This window comes from Taudactylus pleione, unplaced genomic scaffold (genome assembly GCF_031769625.1).
Source record: "Taudactylus pleione unplaced genomic scaffold, aTauple2 ptg000832l, whole genome shotgun sequence".
NCBI lineage: Eukaryota > Metazoa > Chordata > Amphibia > Anura > Myobatrachidae > Taudactylus > Taudactylus pleione.
Genome location: NW_028285234.1, coordinates 51368 through 72372, shown reverse-complemented (window position 1 = coordinate 72372; position 21005 = coordinate 51368). Strand labels below are relative to the sequence as shown.

The following is a 21005-nucleotide window of genomic DNA, read 5'->3' as shown; positions in this document are numbered from 1 at the left end:
AGTAACACAGGAGTCACCTGGCTGTCACCTCTCCCCAGCTATGACTGATGTGCAGCTTCCCTCTCATTACTGGGGTTATATAGGAGAAACACAGGAGTCACCTGGCTGTAACCTCTCCCCAGCTATGGCTGATGTGCGGCTTCCCTCTCATTACTGGGGTTATATAGAAGTAACACAGGAGTCACCTGGCTGTAACCTCTCCCCAGCTATGGCTGCTGTGCGGCTTCCCTCTCATTACTGGGTTATATAGGAGTAACACAGGAGTCACCTGGCTGTAACCTCTCCCCAGCTATGGCTGATGTGCGGCTTCCCTCTCATTACTGGGGTTATATAGGAGTAAAACAGGAGTCACCTGGCTGTAACCTCTCCCCAGCTATGGCCGATGTGCGGCTTCCCTCTCATTACTGAGGTTATATAGGAGTCACCTGGCTGTAACCTCTCCCCAGCTATGGCTGATGTGCGGCTTCCCTCTTATTACTGGGGTTATATAGGAGTAACACAGGAGTCACCTGACTGTAACCTCTCCCCAGCTATGGCCGATGTGCGGCTTCCCTCTCATTACTGGGGTTATATAGGAGTCACCTGGCTGTAACCTCTCCCCAGCTATGGCCGATGTGCGGCTTCCCTCTTATTACTGGGGTTATATAGGAGTAACACAGGAGTCACCTGGCTGTAACCTCTCCCCAGCTATGACTGATGTGCGCCTTCCCTCTCATTACTGGGGTTATATAGGAGTAACACAGGAGTCACCTGGCTGTAACCTCTCCCCAGCTATGGCTGATGTGCGGCTTCCCTCTCATTACTGGGGTTATATAGGAGTAACACAGGAGTCACCTGGCTGTAACCTCTCCCCAGCTATGGCCGATGTGCGGCTTCCCTCTCATTACTGGGGTTATATAGGAGTCACCTGGCTGTAACCTCTCCCCAGCTATGGCTGATGTGCGGCTTCCCTCTCATTACTGGGGTTATATAGGAGTAACACAGGAGTCACCTGGCTGTAACCTCTCCCCAGCTATGGCTGATGTGCGGCTTCCCTCTCATTACTGGGGTTATATAGAAGTAACACAGGAGTCACCTGGCTGTAACCTCTCCCCAGCTATGGCTGCTGTGCGGCTTCCCTCTCATTACTGGGGTTATATAGGAGTAACACAGGAGTCACCTGGCTGTAACCTCTCCCCAGCTATGGCTGATGTGCGGCTTCCCTCTCATTACTGGGGTTATATAGGAGTAACACAGGAGTCACCTGGCTGTAACCTCTCCCCAACTATGGCTGATGTGCGGCTTCCCTCTCATTACTGGGGTTATATAGGAGTCACCTGGCTGTAACCTCTCCCCAGCTATGGCCGATGTGCGGCTTCCCTCTCATTACTGGGGTTATATAGGAGTCACCTGGCTGTAACCTCTCCCCAGCTATGGCCGATGTGCGGCTTCCCTCTCATTACTGGGGTTATAAAGGAGTCACCTGGCTGTAACCTCTCCCCAGCTATGGCCGATGTGCGGCTTCCCTCTCATTACTGGGGTTATATAGGAGTCACCTGGCTGTAACCTCTCCCCAGCTATGGCCGATGTGCGGCTTCCCTCTCATTACTGGGGTTATATAGGAGTCACCTGGCTGTAACCTCTCCCCAGCTATGTCCGATGTGCGGCTTCCCTCTCATTACTGGGGTTATATAGGAGTCACCTGGCTGTAACCACTCCCCAGCTATGGCCGATGTGCGGCTTCCCTCTCATTACTGGGGTTATATAGGAGTAACACAGGAGTCACCTGGCTGTAACCTCTCCCCAGCTATGGCCGATGTGCGGATTCCCTCTCATTACTGGGGTTATATAGAAGTAACACAGGAGTCACCTGGCTGTAACCTTTCCCCAGCTATGGCTGATGTGTGGCTTCCCTCTCATTACTGGGGTTATATAGGAGTCACCTGGCTATAACCACTCCCCAGCTATGGCCAATGTGCGGCTTCCCTCTCATTACTGGGGTTATATAGGAGTAACACAGGAGTCACCTGTCTGTAACCTCTCCCCAGCTATGGCTGATGTGTGGCTTCCCTCTCATTACTGGGGTTATATAGGAGTCACCTGGCTGTAACCACTCCCCAGCTATGGCCAATGTGCGGCTTCCCTCTCATTACTGGGGTTATATAGGAGTAACACAGGAGTCACCTGTCTGTAACCTCTCCCCAGCTATGGCTGATGTGCGGCTTCCCTCTCATTACTGGGGTTATATAGGAGTAACACAGGAGTCACCTGGCTGTAACCTCTCCCCAGCTATGGGCGAAGTGCGGCTTCCCTCTCATTACTGGGGTTATATAGGATCACATGGCTGTAACCTCTCCCCAGCTATGGCCGATGTGCGGCTTCCCTCTCATTACTGGGGTTATATAGAAGTAACACAGGAGTCACCTGGCTGTAACCTCTCCCCAGCTATGGCCGATGTGTGGCTTCCCTCTCATTACTGGGGTTATATAGGAGTCACCTGGCTGTAACCTCTCCCCAGCTATGGCTGATGTGTGGCTTCCCTCTCATTACTGCGGTTATATAGGAGTCACCTGGCTGTAACCACTCCCCAGCTATGGCCAATGTGCGGCTTCCCTCTCATTACTGGGGTTATATAGGAGTAACACAGGAGTCACCTGGCTGTAACCTCTCCCCAGCTATGGGCGATGTGCGGCTTCCCTCTCATTACTGGGGTTATATAGGAGTCACCTTGCTGTACCCTCTCCCCAGCTATGGCCGATGTGCGGCTTCCCTCTCATTACTGGGGTTATATAGAAGTAACACAGGAGTCACCTGGCTGTAACCTCTCCCCAGCTATGGCCGATGTGTGGCTTCCCTCTCATTACTGGGGTTATATAGGAGTCACCTGGCTGTAACCTCTCCCCAGCTATGGCTGATGTGTGGCTTCCCTCTCATTACTGCGGTTATATAGGAGTCAACTGGCTGTAACCACTCCCCAGCTATGGCCAATGTGCGGCTTCCCTCTCATTACTGGGGTTATATAGAAGTAACACAGGAGTCACCTGGCTGTAACCTCTCCCCAGCTATGGCTAATGTGCGGCTTCCCTCTCATTACTGGGGTTATATAGGAGTAACACAGGAGTCACCTGGCTGTAATCTCTCCCCAACTATGGCTGATGTGCGGCTTCCTTCTCATTACTGGGGTTATATAGGAGTCACCTGGCTGTAACCTCTCCCCAGCTATGGCTGATGTGCGGCTTCCCTCTCATTACTGGGGTTATATAGGAGTAACACAGGAGTCACCTGGCTGTAACCTCTCCCCAACTATGGCTGATGTGCGGCTTCCATCTCATTACTGGGGTTATATAGGAGTAACCTGGCTGTAACCTCTCCCCAGCTATGGCTGATGTGCGGCTTCCCTCTCATTACTGGGATTATATAGGAGTCACCTGGCTGTAACCTCTCCCCAGCTATGGCTGATGTGCGGCTTCCCTCTGATTACTGGGGTTATATAGGAGTAACACAGGAGTCACCTGGCTATAACCTCTCCCCAGCTATGGCTGCTGTGCGGCTTCCTTCTCATTACTGGGGTTATATAGGAGTAACACAGGAGTCACCTGGCTGTAACCTCTCCCCAGCTATGGCCGATGTGCGGCTTCCCTCTCATTACTGGGGTTATATAGGAGTAACACAGGAGTCACCTGGCTGTAACCTCTCCCCAGCTATGGCTGATGTGCGGCTTCCCTCTCATTACTGGGGTTATATAGGAGTAACACAGGAGTCACCTGGCTGTAACCTCTCCCCAGCTATGGCTGATGTGCGGCTTCCCTCTCATTACTGGGGTTATATAGGAGTAACACAGGAGTCACCTGGCTGTAACCTCTCCCCAGCTATGGCCGATGTGCTGCTTCCCTCTCATTACTGGGGTTATATAGGAGTCACCTGGCTGTAACCTCTCCCCAGCTATGGCCGATGTGCGGCTTCCCTCTCATTACTGGGGTTATATAGGAGTCACCTGGCTGTAACTTCTCCCCAGCTATGGCCGATGTGCGGCTTCCCTCTCATTACTGGGGTTATATAGGAGTAACACAGGAGTCACCTGGCTGTCACCTCTCCCCAGCTATGACTGATGTGCAGCTTCCCTCTCATTACTGGGGTTATATAGGAGAAACACAGGAGTCACCTGGCTGTAACCTCTCCCCAGCTATGGCTGATGTGCGGCTTCCCTCTCATTACTGGGGTTATATAGAAGTAACACAGGAGTCACCTGGCTGTAACCTCTCCCCAGCTATGGCTGCTGTGCGGCTTCCCTCTCATTACTGGGTTATATAGGAGTAACACAGGAGTCACCTGGCTGTAACCTCTCCCCAGCTATGGCTGATGTGCGGCTTCCCTCTCATTACTGGGGTTATATAGGAGTAAAACAGGAGTCACCTGGCTGTAACCTCTCCCCAGCTATGGCCGATGTGCGGCTTCCCTCTCATTACTGAGGTTATATAGGAGTCACCTGGCTGTAACCTCTCCCCAGCTATGGCTGATGTGCGGCTTCCCTCTTATTACTGGGGTTATATAGGAGTAACACAGGAGTCACCTGACTGTAACCTCTCCCCAGCTATGGCCGATGTGCGGCTTCCCTCTCATTACTGGGGTTATATAGGAGTCACCTGGCTGTAACCTCTCCCCAGCTATGGCCGATGTGCGGCTTCCCTCTTATTACTGGGGTTATATAGGAGTAACACAGGAGTCACCTGGCTGTAACCTCTCCCCAGCTATGACTGATGTGCGCCTTCCCTCTCATTACTGGGGTTATATAGGAGTAACACAGGAGTCACCTGGCTGTAACCTCTCCCCAGCTATGGCTGATGTGCGGCTTCCCTCTCATTACTGGGGTTATATAGGAGTAACACAGGAGTCACCTGGCTGTAACCTCTCCCCAGCTATGGCCGATGTGCGGCTTCCCTCTCATTACTGGGGTTATATAGGAGTCACCTGGCTGTAACCTCTCCCCAGCTATGGCTGATGTGCGGCTTCCCTCTCATTACTGGGGTTATATAGGAGTAACACAGGAGTCACCTGGCTGTAACCTCTCCCCAGCTATGGCTGATGTGCGGCTTCCCTCTCATTACTGGGGTTATATAGAAGTAACACAGGAGTCACCTGGCTGTAACCTCTCCCCAGCTATGGCTGCTGTGCGGCTTCCCTCTCATTACTGGGGTTATATAGGAGTAACACAGGAGTCACCTGGCTGTAACCTCTCCCCAGCTATGGCTGATGTGCGGCTTCCCTCTCATTACTGGGGTTATATAGGAGTAACACAGGAGTCACCTGGCTGTAACCTCTCCCCAACTATGGCTGATGTGCGGCTTCCCTCTCATTACTGGGGTTATATAGGAGTCACCTGGCTGTAACCTCTCCCCAGCTATGGCCGATGTGCGGCTTCCCTCTCATTACTGGGGTTATATAGGAGTCACCTGGCTGTAACCTCTCCCCAGCTATGGCCGATGTGCGGCTTCCCTCTCATTACTGGGGTTATAAAGGAGTCACCTGGCTGTAACCTCTCCCCAGCTATGGCCGATGTGCGGCTTCCCTCTCATTACTGGGGTTATATAGGAGTCACCTGGCTGTAACCTCTCCCCAGCTATGGCCGATGTGCGGCTTCCCTCTCATTACTGGGGTTATATAGGAGTCACCTGGCTGTAACCTCTCCCCAGCTATGTCCGATGTGCGGCTTCCCTCTCATTACTGGGGTTATATAGGAGTCACCTGGCTGTAACCACTCCCCAGCTATGGCCGATGTGCGGCTTCCCTCTCATTACTGGGGTTATATAGGAGTAACACAGGAGTCACCTGGCTGTAACCTCTCCCCAGCTATGGCCGATGTGCGGATTCCCTCTCATTACTGGGGTTATATAGAAGTAACACAGGAGTCACCTGGCTGTAACCTTTCCCCAGCTATGGCTGATGTGTGGCTTCCCTCTCATTACTGGGGTTATATAGGAGTCACCTGGCTATAACCACTCCCCAGCTATGGCCAATGTGCGGCTTCCCTCTCATTACTGGGGTTATATAGGAGTAACACAGGAGTCACCTGTCTGTAACCTCTCCCCAGCTATGGCTGATGTGTGGCTTCCCTCTCATTACTGGGGTTATATAGGAGTCACCTGGCTGTAACCACTCCCCAGCTATGGCCAATGTGCGGCTTCCCTCTCATTACTGGGGTTATATAGGAGTAACACAGGAGTCACCTGTCTGTAACCTCTCCCCAGCTATGGCTGATGTGCGGCTTCCCTCTCATTACTGGGGTTATATAGGAGTAACACAGGAGTCACCTGGCTGTAACCTCTCCCCAGCTATGGGCGAAGTGCGGCTTCCCTCTCATTACTGGGGTTATATAGGATCACATGGCTGTAACCTCTCCCCAGCTATGGCCGATGTGCGGCTTCCCTCTCATTACTGGGGTTATATAGAAGTAACACAGGAGTCACCTGGCTGTAACCTCTCCCCAGCTATGGCCGATGTGTGGCTTCCCTCTCATTACTGGGGTTATATAGGAGTCACCTGGCTGTAACCTCTCCCCAGCTATGGCTGATGTGTGGCTTCCCTCTCATTACTGCGGTTATATAGGAGTCACCTGGCTGTAACCACTCCCCAGCTATGGCCAATGTGCGGCTTCCCTCTCATTACTGGGGTTATATAGGAGTAACACAGGAGTCACCTGGCTGTAACCTCTCCCCAGCTATGGGCGATGTGCGGCTTCCCTCTCATTACTGGGGTTATATAGGAGTCACCTTGCTGTACCCTCTCCCCAGCTATGGCCGATGTGCGGCTTCCCTCTCATTACTGGGGTTATATAGAAGTAACACAGGAGTCACCTGGCTGTAACCTCTCCCCAGCTATGGCCGATGTGTGGCTTCCCTCTCATTACTGGGGTTATATAGGAGTCACCTGGCTGTAACCTCTCCCCAGCTATGGCTGATGTGTGGCTTCCCTCTCATTACTGCGGTTATATAGGAGTCAACTGGCTGTAACCACTCCCCAGCTATGGCCAATGTGCGGCTTCCCTCTCATTACTGGGGTTATATAGGAGTAACACAGGAGTCACCTGTCTGTAACCTCTCCCCAGCTATGGCTGATGTGCGGCTTCCCTCTCATTACTGGGGTTACATAGGAGTAACACAGGAGTCAGCTGGCTGTAACCTCTCCCCAGCTATGGGCGATGTGCGGCTTCCCTCTCATTACTGGGGTTATATAGGATCACCTGGCTGTAACCTCTCCCCAGCTATGGCTGATGTGCGGCTTCCCTCTCATTACTGGGGTTATATAGAAGTAACACAGGAGTCACCTGGCTGTAACCTCTCCCCAGCTATGGGCGATGTGCGGCTTCCCTCTCATTACTGGGGTTATATAGGAGTCACCTGGCTGTACCCTCTCCCCAGCTATGGCCGATGTGCGGCTTCCTTCTCATTACTGGGGTTATATAGGAGTAACACAGGAGTCACCTGGCTGTAACCTCTCCCCAGCTATGGCTGATGTGTGGCTTCCCTCTCATTACTGGGGTTATATAGGAGTCACCTGGCTGTAACCTCTCCCCAGCTATGGCTGATGTGCGGCTTCCCTCTCATTACTGGGGTTATATAGGAGTAACACAGGAGTCACCTGGCTGTAACCTCTCCCCAGCTATGGCTGATGTGCGGCTTCCCTCTAATTTCTGGGGTTATATAGGAGTAACACAGGAGTCACCTGGCTGTAACCTCTCCCCAGCTATGGCCGATGTGCGGCTTCCCTCTCATTACTGGGGTTATATAGAAGTTACACAGGCGTCACCTGGCTGTAACCTCTCCCCAGCTATGGCTGATGTGCGGCTTCCCTCTCATTACTGGGGTTATATAGGAGTAACACAGGAGTCACCTGGCTGTAACCTCTCCCCAACTATGGCTGATGTGCGGCTTCCCTCTCATTACTGGGGTTATATAGGAGTCACCTGGCTGTAACCTCTCCCCAGCTATGGCTGATGTGCGGCTTCCCTCTCATTACTGGGGTTATATAGGAGTAACACAGGAGTCACCTGGCTGTAACCTCTCCCCAACTATGGCTGATGTGCAGCTTCCCTCTCATTACTGGGGTTATATAGGAGTCACCTGGCTGTAACCTCTCCACAGCTATGGCTGATGTGCGGCTTCCCTCTCATTACTGGGATTATATAGGAGTCACCTGGCTGTAACCTCTCCCCAGCTATGGCTGATGTGCGGCTTCCCTCTGATTACTGGGGTTATATAGGAGTAACACAGGAGTCACCTGGCTATAACCTCTCCCCAGCTATGGCTGCTGTGCGGCTTCCCTCTCATTACTGGGGTTATATAGGAGTAACACAGGAGTTACCTGGCTGTAACCTCTCCCCAGCTATGGGCGATGTGCGGCTTCCCTCTCATTACTGGGGTTATATAGGAGTAACACAGGAGTCACCTGGCTGTAACCTTTCCCCAGCTATGGCTGATGTGCGGCTTCCCTCTCATTACTGGGGTTATATAGGAGTCACCTGGCTGTAACCTCTCCCCAGCTATGGCCGATGTGCGGCTTCCCTCTCATTACTGGGGTTATATAGGAGTAACACAGGAGTCACCTGGCTGTAACCTCTCCCCAGCTATGGCTGATGTGCGGCTTCCCTCTCATTACTGGGGTTATATAGGAGTAACACAGGAGTCACCTGGCTGTAACCTCTCCCCAGCTATGGCTGATGTGCGGCTTCCCTCTCATTACTGGGGTTATATAGGAGTAACACAGGAGTCACCTGGCTGTAACCTCTCCCCAGCTATGGCCGATGTGCGGCTTCCCTCTCATTACTGGGGTTATATAGGAGTCACCTGGCTGTAACCTCTCCCCAGCTATGGCTGATGTGCGGCTTCCCTCTGATTACTGGGGTTATATAGGAGTAACACAGGAGTCATCTGGCTGTAACCTCTCCCCAGCTATGGCCGATGTGCGGCTTCCCTCTCATTACTGGGGTTATATAGGAGTCACCTGGCTGTAACCTCTCCCCAGCTATGGCCGATGTGCGGCTTCCCTCTCATTACTGGGGTTATATAGGAGTCACCTGGCTGTAACCTCTCCCCAGCTATGGCCGATGTGCGGCTTCCCTCTCATTACTGGGGTTATATAGGAGTAACACAGGAGTCACCTGGCTGTAACCTCTCCCCAGCTATGACTGATGTGCGGCTTCCCTCTCATTACTGGGGTTATATAGGAGTAACACAGGAGTCACCTGGCTGTAACCTCTCCCCAGCTATGGCTGATGTGCGGCTTCCCTCTCATTACTGGGGTTATATAGGAGTAACACAGAGTCACCTGGCTGTAACCTCTCCCCAGCTATGGCCGATGTGCGGCTTCCCTCTCATTACTGGGGTTATATAGGAGTCACCTGGCTGTAACCTCTCCCCAGCTATTGCTGATGTGCGGCTTCCCTCTGATTACTGGGGTTATATAGGAGTAACACAGGAGTCACCTGACTGTAACCTCTCCCCAGCTATGGCCGATGTGCGGCTTCCCTCTTATTACTGGGGTTATATAGGAGTCACCTGGCTGTAACCTCTCCCCAGCTATGGCTGATGTGCGGCTTCCCTCTCATTACTGGGGTTATATAGGAGTAACACAGGAGTCACCTGGCTGTAACCTCTCCCCAGCTATGACCGATGTGCGGCTTCCCTCTCATTACTGGCGTTATATAGGAGTAACACAGGAGTCACCTGGCTGTAACCTCTCCCCAGCTATGGCTGATGTGCGGCTTCCCTCTCATTACTGGGGTTATATAGGAGTAACACAGGAGTCACCTGGCTGTAACCTCTCCCCAACTATGGCTGATGTGCGGCTTCCGTCTCATTACTGGGGTTATATAGGAGTCACCTGGCTGTAACCTCTCCCCAGCTATGGCCGATGTGCGGCTTCCCTCTCATTACTGGGGATATATAGGAGTCACCTGGCTGTAACCTCTCCCAAGCTATGGCTGATGTGCGGCTTCCCTCTCATTACTGGGGTTATATAGGAGTCACCTGGCTGTAACCTCTCCCCAGCTATGGCCGATGTGCGGATTCCCTCTCATTACTGGGGTTATATAGGAGTCACCTGGCTGTAACCTCTCCCCAGCTATGGCCGATGTGCGGCTTCCCTCTCATTACTGGGGTTATATAGGAGTCACCTGGCTGTAACCTCTCCCCAGCTATGTCCGATGTGCGGCTTCCCTCTCATTACTGGGGTTATATAGGAGTCACCTGGCTGTAACCTCTCCCCAGCTATGGCTGATGTTCGGCTTCCCTCTCATTACTGGGGTTATATAGGAGTAACACAGGAGTCACCTGGCTGTAACCTCTCCCCAGCTATGGCTGATGTGCGGCTTCCCTCTCATTACTGGGGTTATATAGAAGTAACACAGGAGTCACCTGGCTGTAACCTCTCCCCAGCTATGGCTGCTGTGCGGCTTCCCTCTCATTACTGGGGTTATATAGGAGTAACACAGGAGTCACCTGGCTGTAACCTCTCCCCAGCTATGGCTGATGTGCGGCTTCCCTCTCATTACTGGGGTTATATAGGAGTAACACAGGAGTCACCTGGCTGTAACCTCTCCCCAACTATGGCTGATGTGCGGCTTCCCTCTCATTACTGGGGTTATATAGGAGTCACCTGGCTGTAACCTCTCCCCAGCTATGGCCGATGTGCGGCTTCCCTCTCATTACTGGGGTTATATAGGAGTCACCTGGCTGTAACCTCTCCCCAGCTATGGCCGATGTGCGGCTTCCCTCTCATTACTGGGGTTATAAAGGAGTCACCTGGCTGTAACCTCTCCCCAGCTATGGCCGATGTGCGGCTTCCCTCTCATTACTGGGGTTATATAGGAGTCACCTGGCTGTAACCTCTCCCCAGCTATGGCCGATGTGCGGCTTCCCTCTCATTACTGGGGTTATATAGAAGTAACACAGGAGTCACCTGGCTGTAACCTTTCCCCAGCTATGGCTGATGTGTGGCTTCCCTCTCATTACTGGGGTTATATAGGAGTCACCTGGCTATAACCTCTCCCCAGCTATGGCCAATGTGCGGCTTCCCTCTCATTACTGGGGTTATATAGGAGTAACACAGGAGTCACCTGTCTGTAACCTCTCCCCAGCTATGGCTGATGTGTGGCTTCCCTCTCATTACTGGGGTTATATAGGAGTCACCTGGCTGTAACCACTCCCCAGCTATGGCCAATGTGCGGCTTCCCTCTCATTACTGGGGTTATATAGGAGTAACACAGGAGTCACCTGTCTGTAACCTCTCCCCAGCTATGGCTGATGTGCGGCTTCCCTCTCATTACTGGGGTTATATAGGAGTAACACAGGAGTCACCTGGCTGTAACCTCTCCCCAGCTATGGGCGATGTGCGGCTTCCCTCTCATTACTGGGGTTATATAGGATCACATGGCTGTAACCTCTCCCCAGCTATGGCTGATGTGCGGCTTCCCTCTCATTACTGGGGTTATATAGAAGTAACACAGGAGTCACCTGGCTGTAACCTCTCCCCAGCTATGGGCGATGTGCGGCTGCCCTCTCTTTACTGGGGTTATATAGGAGTCACCTTGCTGTACCCTCTCCCCAGCTATGGCCGATGTGCGGCTTCCCTCTCATTACTGGGGTTATATAGAAGTAACACAGGAGTCACCTGGCTGTAACCTCTCCCCAGCTATGGCCGATGTGTGGCTTCCCTCTCATTACTGGGGTTATATAGGAGTCACCTGGCTGTAACCTCTCCCCAGCTATGGCTGATGTGTGGCTTCCCTCTCATTACTGGGGTTATATAGGAGTCACCTGGCTGTAACCACTCCCCAGCTATGGCTGATGTGCGGCTTCCCTCTCATTACTGGGGTTATATAGGAGTAACACAGGAGTCACCTGGCTGTAACCTCTCCCCAGCTATGGCTGATGTGCGGCTTCCCTCTAAATTCTGGGGTTATATAGGAGTAACACAGGAGTCACCTGGCTGTAACCTCTCCCCAGCTATGGCCGATGTGCGGCTTCCCTCTCATTACTGGGGTTATATAGAAGTTACACAGGAGTCACCTGGCTGTAACCTCTCCCCAGCTATGGCTGATGTGCGGCTTCCCTCTCATTACTGGGGTTATATAGGAGTAACACAGGGTTCACCTGGCTGTAACCTCTCCCCAACTATGGCTGATGTGCGGCTTCCCTCTCATTACTGGGGTTATATAGGAGTCACCTGGCTGTAACCTCTCCCCAGCTATGGCTGATGTGCGGCTTCCCTCTCATTACTGGGGTTATATAGGAGTAACACAGGAGTCACCTGGCTGTAACCTCTCCCCAACTATGGCTGATGTGCAGCTTCCCTCTCATTACTGGGGTTATATAGGAGTCACCTGGCTGTAACCTCTCCCCAGCTATGGCTGATGTGCGGCTTCCCTCTCATTACTGGGATTATATAGGAGTCACCTGGCTGTAACCTCTCCCCAGCTATGGCTGATGTGCGGCTTCCCTCTGATTACTGGGGTTATATAGGAGTAACACAGGAGTCACCTGGCTATAACCTCTCCCCAGCTATGGCTGCTGTGCGGCTTCCCTCTCATTACTGGGGTTATATAGGAGTAACACAGGAGTCACCTGGCTGTAACCTCTCCCCAGCTATGGGCGATGTGCGGCTTCCCTCTCATTACTGGGGTTATATAGGAGTAACACAGGAGTCACCTGGCTGTAACCTTTCCCCAGCTATGGCTGATGTGCGGCTTCCCTCTCATTACTGGGGTTATATAGGAGTCACCTGGCTGTAACCTCTCCCCAGCTATGGCCGATGTGCGGCTTCCCTCTCATTACTGGGGTTATATAGGAGTAACACAGGAGTCACCTGGCTGTAACCTCTCCCCAGCTATGGCTGATGTGCGGCTTCCCTCTCATTACTGGGGTTATATAGGAGTAACACAGGAGTCACCTGGCTGTAACCTCTCCCCAGCTATGGCTGATGTGCGGCTTCCCTCTCATTACTGGGGTTATATAGGAGTAACACAGGAGTCACCTGGCTGTAACCTCTCCCCAGCTATGGCCGATGTGCGGCTTCCCTCTCATTACTGGGGTTATATAGGAGTCACCTGGCTGTAACCTCTCCCCAGCTATGGCTGATGTGCGGCTTCCCTCTGATTACTGGGGTTATATAGGAGTAACACAGGAGTCACCTGGCTGTAACCTCTCCCCAGCTATGGCCGATGTGCGGCTTCCCTCTCATTACTGGGGTTATATAGGAGTCACCTGGCTGTAACCTCTCCCCAGCTATGGCCGATGTGCGGCTTCCCTCTCATTACTGGGGTTATATAGGAGTCACCTGGCTGTAACCTCTCCCCAGCTGTGGCCGATGTGCGGCTTCCCTCTCATTACTGGGGTTATATAGGAGTAACACAGGAGTCACCTGGCTGTAACCTCTCCCCAGCTATGACTGATGTGCGGCTTCCCTCTCATTACTGGGGTTATATAGGAGTAACACAGGAGTCACCTGGCTGTAACCTCTCCCCAGCTATGGCTGATGTGCGGCTTCCCTCTCATTACTGGGGTTATATAGGAGTAACACAGAGTCACCTGGCTGTAACCTCTCCCCAGCTATGGCCAATGTGCGGCTTCCCTCTCATTACTGGGGTTATATAGGAGTCACCTGGCTGTAACCTCTCCCCAGCTATTGCTGATGTGCGGCTTCCCTCTGATTACTGGGGTTATATAGGAGTAACACAGGAGTCACCTGACTGTAACCTCTCCCCAGCTATGGCCGATGTGCGGCTTCCCTCTTATTACTGGGGTTATATAGGAGTCACCTGGCTGTAACCTCTCCCCAGCTATGGCTGATGTGCGGCTTCCCTCTCATTACTGGGGTTATATAGGAGTAACACAGGAGTCACCTGGCTGTAACCTCTCCCCAGCTATGACCGATGTGCGGCTTCCCTCTCATTACTGGCGTTATATAGGAGTAACACAGGAGTCACCTGGCTGTAACCTCTCCCCAGCTATGGCTGATGTGCGGCTTCCCTCTCATTACTGGGGTTATATAGGAGTAACACAGGAGTCACCTGGCTGTAACCTCTCCCCAACTATGGCTGATGTGCGGCTTCCGTCTCATTACTGGGGTTATATAGGAGTCACCTGGCTGTAACCTCTCCCCAGCTATGGCCGATGTGCGGCTTCCCTCTCATTACTGGGGTTATATAGGAGTCACCTGGCTGTAACCTCTCCCCAGCTATGGCTGATGTGCGGCTTCCCTCTCATTACTGGGGTTATATAGGAGTCACCTGGCTGTAACCTCTCCCCAGCTATGGCCGATGTGCGGCTTCCCTCTCATTACTGGGGTTATATAGGAGTCACCTGGCTGTAACCTCTCCCCAGCTATGGCCGATGTGCGGCTTCCCTCTCATTACTGGGGTTATATAGGAGTCACCTGGCTGTAACCTCTCCCCAGCTATGTCCGATGTGCGGCTTCCCTCTCATTACTGGGGTTATATAGGAGTCACCTGGGTGTAACCACTCCCCAGCTATGGCCGATGTGCGGCTTCCCTCTCATTACTGGGGTTATATAGGAGTAACACAGGAGTCACCTGGCTGTAACCTCTCCCCAGCTATGGCCGATGTGCGGCTTCCCTCTCATTACTGGGGTTATATAGAAGTAACACAGGAGTCACCTGGCTGTAACCTCTCCCCAGCTACGGCTGATGTGTGGCTTCCCTCTCATTACTGGGGTTATATAGGAGTCACCTGGCTATAACCACTCCCCAGCTATGGCCAGTGTGCGGCTTCCCTCTCATTACTGGGGTTATATAGGAGTAACACAGGAGTCACCTGTCTGTAACCTCTCCCCAGCTATGGCTGATGTGTGGCTTCCCTCTCATTACTGGGGTTATATAGGAGTCACCTGGCTGTAACCACTCCCCAGCTATGGCCAATGTGCGGCTTCCCTCTCATTACTGGGGTTATATAGGATTAACACAGGAGTCACCTGTCTGTAACCTCTCCCCAGCTATGTCCGATGTGCGGCTTCCCTCTCATTACTGGGGTTATATAGGAGTCACCTGGCTGTAACCACTCCCCAGCTATGGCCAATGTGCGGCTTCCCTCTCATTACTAGGGTTATATAGAAGTAACACAGGAGTCACCTGGCTGTAACCTCTCCCCAGCTATGGGCGATGTGCGGCTTCCCTCTCATTACTGGGGTTATATAGGAGTCACCTGGCTGTACCCTCTCCCCAGCTATGGCCGATGTGCGGCTTCCCTCTCATTACTGGGGTTATATAGAAGTAACACAGGAGTCACCTGGCTGTAACCTCTCCCCAGCTATGGCCGATGTGTGGCTTCCCTCTCATTACTGGGGTTATATAGGAGTCACCTGGCTGTAACCTCTCCCCAGCTATGGCTGATGTGTGGCTTCCCTCTCATTACTGGGGTTATATAGGAGTCACCTGGCTGTAACCACTCCCCAGCTATGGCCAATGTGCGGCTTCCCTCTCATTACTGGGGTTATATAGGAGTAACACAGGAGTCACCTGTCTGTAACCTCTCCCCAGCTATGGCTGATGTGCGGCTTCCCTCTCATTACTGGGGTTATATAGGAGTAACACAGGAGTCACCTGGCTGTAACCTCTCCCCAGCTATGGGCGATGTGCGGCTTCCCTCTCATTACTGGGGTTATATAGGATCACCTGGCTGTAACCTCTCCCCAGCTATGGCTGATGTGCGGCTTCCCTCTCATTACTGGGGTTATATAGGAGTCACCTGGCTGTACCCTCTCCCCAGCTATGGCCGATGTGCGGCTTCCCTCTCATTACTGGGGTTATATAGGAGTAACACAGGAGTCACCTGGCTGTAACCTCTCCCCAGCTATGGCTGATGTGTGGCTTCCCTCTCATTACTGGGGTTATATAGGAGTCACCTGGCTGTAACCTCTCCCCAGCTATGGCTGATGTGCGGATTCCCTCTCATTACTGGGGTTATTTAGGAGTAACACAGGAGTCACCTGGCTGTAACCTCTCCCCAGCTATGGCCGATGTGCGGCTTCCCTCTCATTACTGGGGTTATATAGAAGTAACACAGGAGTCACCTGGCTGTAACCTCTCCCCAGCTATGGCTGATGTGCGGCTTCCCTCTCATTTCTGGGGTTATATAGGAGTAACACAGGAGTCACCTGGCTGTAACCTCTCCCCAGCTATGGCCGATGTGCGGCTTCCCTCTCATTACTGGGGTTATATAGAAGTAACACAGGAGTCACCTGGCTGTAACCTCTCCCCAGCTATGGCTGATGTGCGGCTTCCCTCTCATTACTGGGGTTATATAGGAGTAAAACAGGAGTCACCTGGCTGTAACCTCTCCCCAACTATGGCTGATGTGCGGCTTCCCTCTCATTATTGGGGTTATATAGGAGTCACCTGGCTGTAACCTCTCCCCAGCTATGGCTGATGTGCGGCTTCCCTCTCATTACTGGGGTTATATAGGAGTAACACAGGAGTCACCTGGCTGTAACCTCTCCCCAACTATGGCTGATGTGCGGCTTCCCTCTCATTACTGGGGTTATATAGGAGTCACCTGGCTGTAACCTCTCCCCAGCTATGGCTGCTGTGCGGCTTCCCTCTCATTACTGCGGTTATATAGGAGTAACACAGGAGTCACCTGGCTGTAACCTCTCCCCAGCTATGGCCGATGTGCGGCTTCCCTCTCATTACTGGGGTTATATAGGAGTAACACAGGAGTCACCTGGCTGTAACCTCTCCCCAGCTATGGCTGATGTGCGGCTTCCCTCTCATTACTGGGGTTATATAGGAGTAACACAGGAGTCACCTGGCTGTAACCTCTCCCCAGCTATGGCCGATGTGCGGCTTCCCTCTCATTACTGGGGTTATATAGGAGTCACCTGGCTGTAACCTCTTCCCAGCTATGGCTGATGTGCGGCTTCCCTCTGATTACTGGGGTTATATAGGAGTAACACAGGAGTCACCTGGCTGTAACCTCTCCCCAGCTATGGCCGATGTGCGGCTTCCCTCTCATTACTGGGGTTATATAGGAGTCACCTGGCTGTAACCTCTCCCCAGCTATGGCCGATGTGCGGCTTCCCTCTCATTACTGGGGTTATATAGGAGTCACCTGGCTGTAACCTCTCCCCAGCTATGGCCGATGTGCGGCTTCCCTCTCATTACTGGGGTTATATAGGAGTAACACAGGAGTCACCTGGCTGTAACCTCTCCCCAGCTATGACTGATGTGCGGCTTCCCTCTCATTACTTGGGTTATATAGGAGTAACACAGGAGTCACCTGGCTGTAACCTCTCCCCAGCTATGGCTGATGTGCGGCTTCCCTCTCATTACTGGGGTTATATAGGAGTAACACAGGAGTCACCTGGCTGTAACCTCTCCCCAGCTATGGCTGACGTGCGGCTTCCCTCATTACTGGGGAGATGTTGATGTATGTAGCGGTGGGGTGAGAAGTTCCCATCTGTGTGACCCTGTGGCTTCCTGAGCCCACATCTGTTACTACAGCTGCCCTGTGGGCAGGAAACTGCTGTGGGGTAATGTACAGAGGCTGACACTGCCAGACACGTCTTACCCACCGAGCCTCTGCGCTCCTCACATCACCCAATGGGGCTCCCAGGAAACACATACGCTGCTGTGATGTCCCCCAGTATTCCCTCCCTCTACACCTGTACCCCCAGTATGCCACTCACACCCCAGTATCCTCTCTACACCTGTATCCCCTCTACCCCCAGTATACCACTCACACCCCAGTATCCCCTCTACACCAGTACCCTAGTATACCACTCACCCCAGTATCCTCTCTACACCTGTACCCCCAGTATACCACTCATCCCAGTATCCTCTCTACACCTGTACCCCCAGTATACCACTCATCCCAGTATCCTCTCTACACCTGTACCCCCAGTATACCGCTCATCCCAGTATCCCCTCTACATCTGTACCTCTAGTATACCACTCACACCCCAGTATCCCCTCCCTCTACACCTGTACCCCCAGTATACCACTCATCCCAGTATCCCCTCTACACCTGTACATCTAGTATACCACTCACACCCCAGTATCACCTCCCTCTACACCTGTACTCCCAGTATACCACTCACACCCCAGTATCGGTGCAGCATTATAGGAATCTCTGGCTGCATAATATAACTCTAGGCCTATAATCAAGTCTCGCTGACCATACTGATGTAATGTGCTATAGTACATACCGGGTATATATGAGATATATACAGGGGCCTTACCGGAGCTCAGGGCCTGGACGGAGTAGTTGAAGAGACATGAATTTCCCTGTTGTTGCCCATTGATGGTCACGTTGATCAGGGGGTACTGGGGGTCACAGCTGGTCAGTGGGGTGGGCACTGGGAAGACCTCCATATCCGGCCTGGATGAGACCTCCCATGACTTGGTTACCCCATAGGTAATATTGAATATGCGCAGAGCGGGAACCCAGTGTACGCAGAAGCTGTACTTCCCAGGATGGCTCTGCAGGGTCAGGTTATCAGAGGGCGCAAACGGTGAGATGACTATCAGAGCGTCTGCCGTGTTCACCACAGTCACCGTATTGTCTCTGGAACCGCTGTAGTGGCGCAGGGTATTTCCACCAGCCAGCTGCGTCCTCCATCCGCACATTGAGAACCCGTGTACGCCTGGCACAATCCCTGGAGAGAAGCACATTATCGTCACCACACAATATAATGCTCTAGCGCCTGGCCCTCAGGTATGTTACATCAGATTAAACTACACGCCATCGCGTTCCAGACACACCTGCTTCCATGCATCTGGGCATGGATCGGCAAGCCAAGATGGCAGCATCTACAGGGCGCAGATCTCTGCCCATCGGGGTCTCCTTACTCAGCAGATTAGGGGCCCAGTATTGCAGTGTGGTGGAAAAAGACCGTCTCGTTTTGTGGCCTAAACCTATAGAGTGTAAGCTTGGCCCTGTAGGGTGTAAGCTTGGCCCTGTAGGGTGTAAGCTTGGCCCTGTAGGGTGTAAGCTTGGCCCTATAACAGCGACTCCCAAACTAGGTCTTCAAGACACAGTAACAGTCCTGGTTTTAGGGATATCCATGATTGTCACCAGATGGTCAAATCAAAATAGCATAGGTACTAATTAAGTCACCTGTGCTCAAGTATGGCTATCCCTAAAACCTGGACTGTTAGTGTGCCTTGAGGACCGTGGTTGGGAACCCCTGCCCGATAGGGTGTAAGCTTGTGAGCAGGACCCTCTTACCTTTATGTCTGTCTTTTACAACCCAGTCTTGTTCGATTAATGTTGATTCCAATTGTAAAGCGCAATGGAATATGCTACGCTATATAAGTAACTGTTACTAAATAATTACTGGAGCTGGCGGGGTGTAGGGGTGGAATTTCGGGCAGTGCTCCCTGTTTGGTGTTCAGTCCGTTCCCCCTACACTCAGACGGGCATTCTCCGGATGTCTGAGCTGCTGGAAGCCTCATGTACATTGTAAGATCTACAGGATACCAGAACTGTGGCACCCTGACACTTTATTACAGCATACTATATATAGACACTAACACCACCATTACTACATTATATCATAGATCATAACACTGACAGCATCCCTCTTCCTGACACTTTATTACAGCATACTATATATAGACACTAACACCACCATTACTACATTATATCACAGATCATAACACTGACAGCATCCCTCTTCCTGACACTTTATTACAGCATACTATATATAGACACTAACACCACCATTACTACATTATATCACAGATCATAACACTGACAGCATCCCTCTTCCTGACACTTTATTACAGCATACTATATATAGACACTAACACCACCATTACTACATTATATCACAGATCATAACACTGACAGCATCCCTCTTCCTGACACTTTATTACAGCATACTATATATAGACACTAACACCACCATTACTACATTATATCACAGATCATAACACTGACAGCATCCCTCTTCCTGACACTTTATTACAGCATACTATATATAGACACTAACACCACCATTACTACATTATATCACAGATCATAACACTGACAGCATCCCTCTTCCTGACACTTTATTACAGCATACTATATATAGACACTAACACCACCATTACTACATTATATCACAGATCATAACACTGACAGCATCCCTCTTCCTGACACTTTATTACAGCATACTATATATAGACACTAACACCACCATTACTACATTATATCATAGATAACACTGACAGCATCCCTCTTCCTGACACTTTATTACAGCATACTATATATAGACACTAACACCACCATTACTACATTATATCATAGATCATAACACTGACAGCATCCCTCTTCCTGACACTTTATTACAGCATACTATATATAGACACTAACACCACCATTACTACATTATATCACAGATCATAACACTGACAGCATCCCTCTTCCTGACACTTTATTACAGCATACTATATATAGACACTAACACCACCATTACTACATTATATCATAGATAACACTGACAGCATCCCTCTTCCTGACACTTTATTACAGCATACTATATATAGACACTAACACCACCATTACTACATTATATCATAGATAACACTGACAGCATCCCTCTTCCTGACACTTTATTACAGCATACTATATATAGACACTAACACCACCATTACTACATTATATCACAGATCATAACACTGACAGCATCCCTCTTCCTGACACTTTATTACAGCATACTATATATAGACACTAACACCACCATTACTACATTATATCACAGATCATAACACTGACAGCATCCCTCTTCCTGACACTTTATTACAGCATACTATATATAGACACTAACACCACCATTACTACATTATATCACAGATCATAACACTGACAGCATCCCTCTTCCTGACACTTTATTACAGCATACTATATATAGACACTAACACCACCATTACTACATTATATCACAGATCATAACACTGACAGCATCCCTCTTCCTGACACTTTATTACAGCATACTATATATAGACACTAACACCACCATTACTACATTATATC

General features: G+C 51.2%; 1 protein-coding gene across 1 annotated transcript in view; it reads right to left on the bottom strand.

Annotated features, from left to right (window-relative positions):
- Positions 1–21005, bottom strand: part of LOC148474553 (adhesion G protein-coupled receptor G1-like) — a 374935-nt gene that overhangs the window by 310535 nt on the left and 43395 nt on the right. The window contains exon 3 of the mRNA XM_088458431.1: positions 18226–18642. Coding sequence (XP_088314557.1) covers positions 18226–18642 — 417 coding nt within the window. The remainder of the gene's footprint in view (positions 1–18225; positions 18643–21005) is intronic.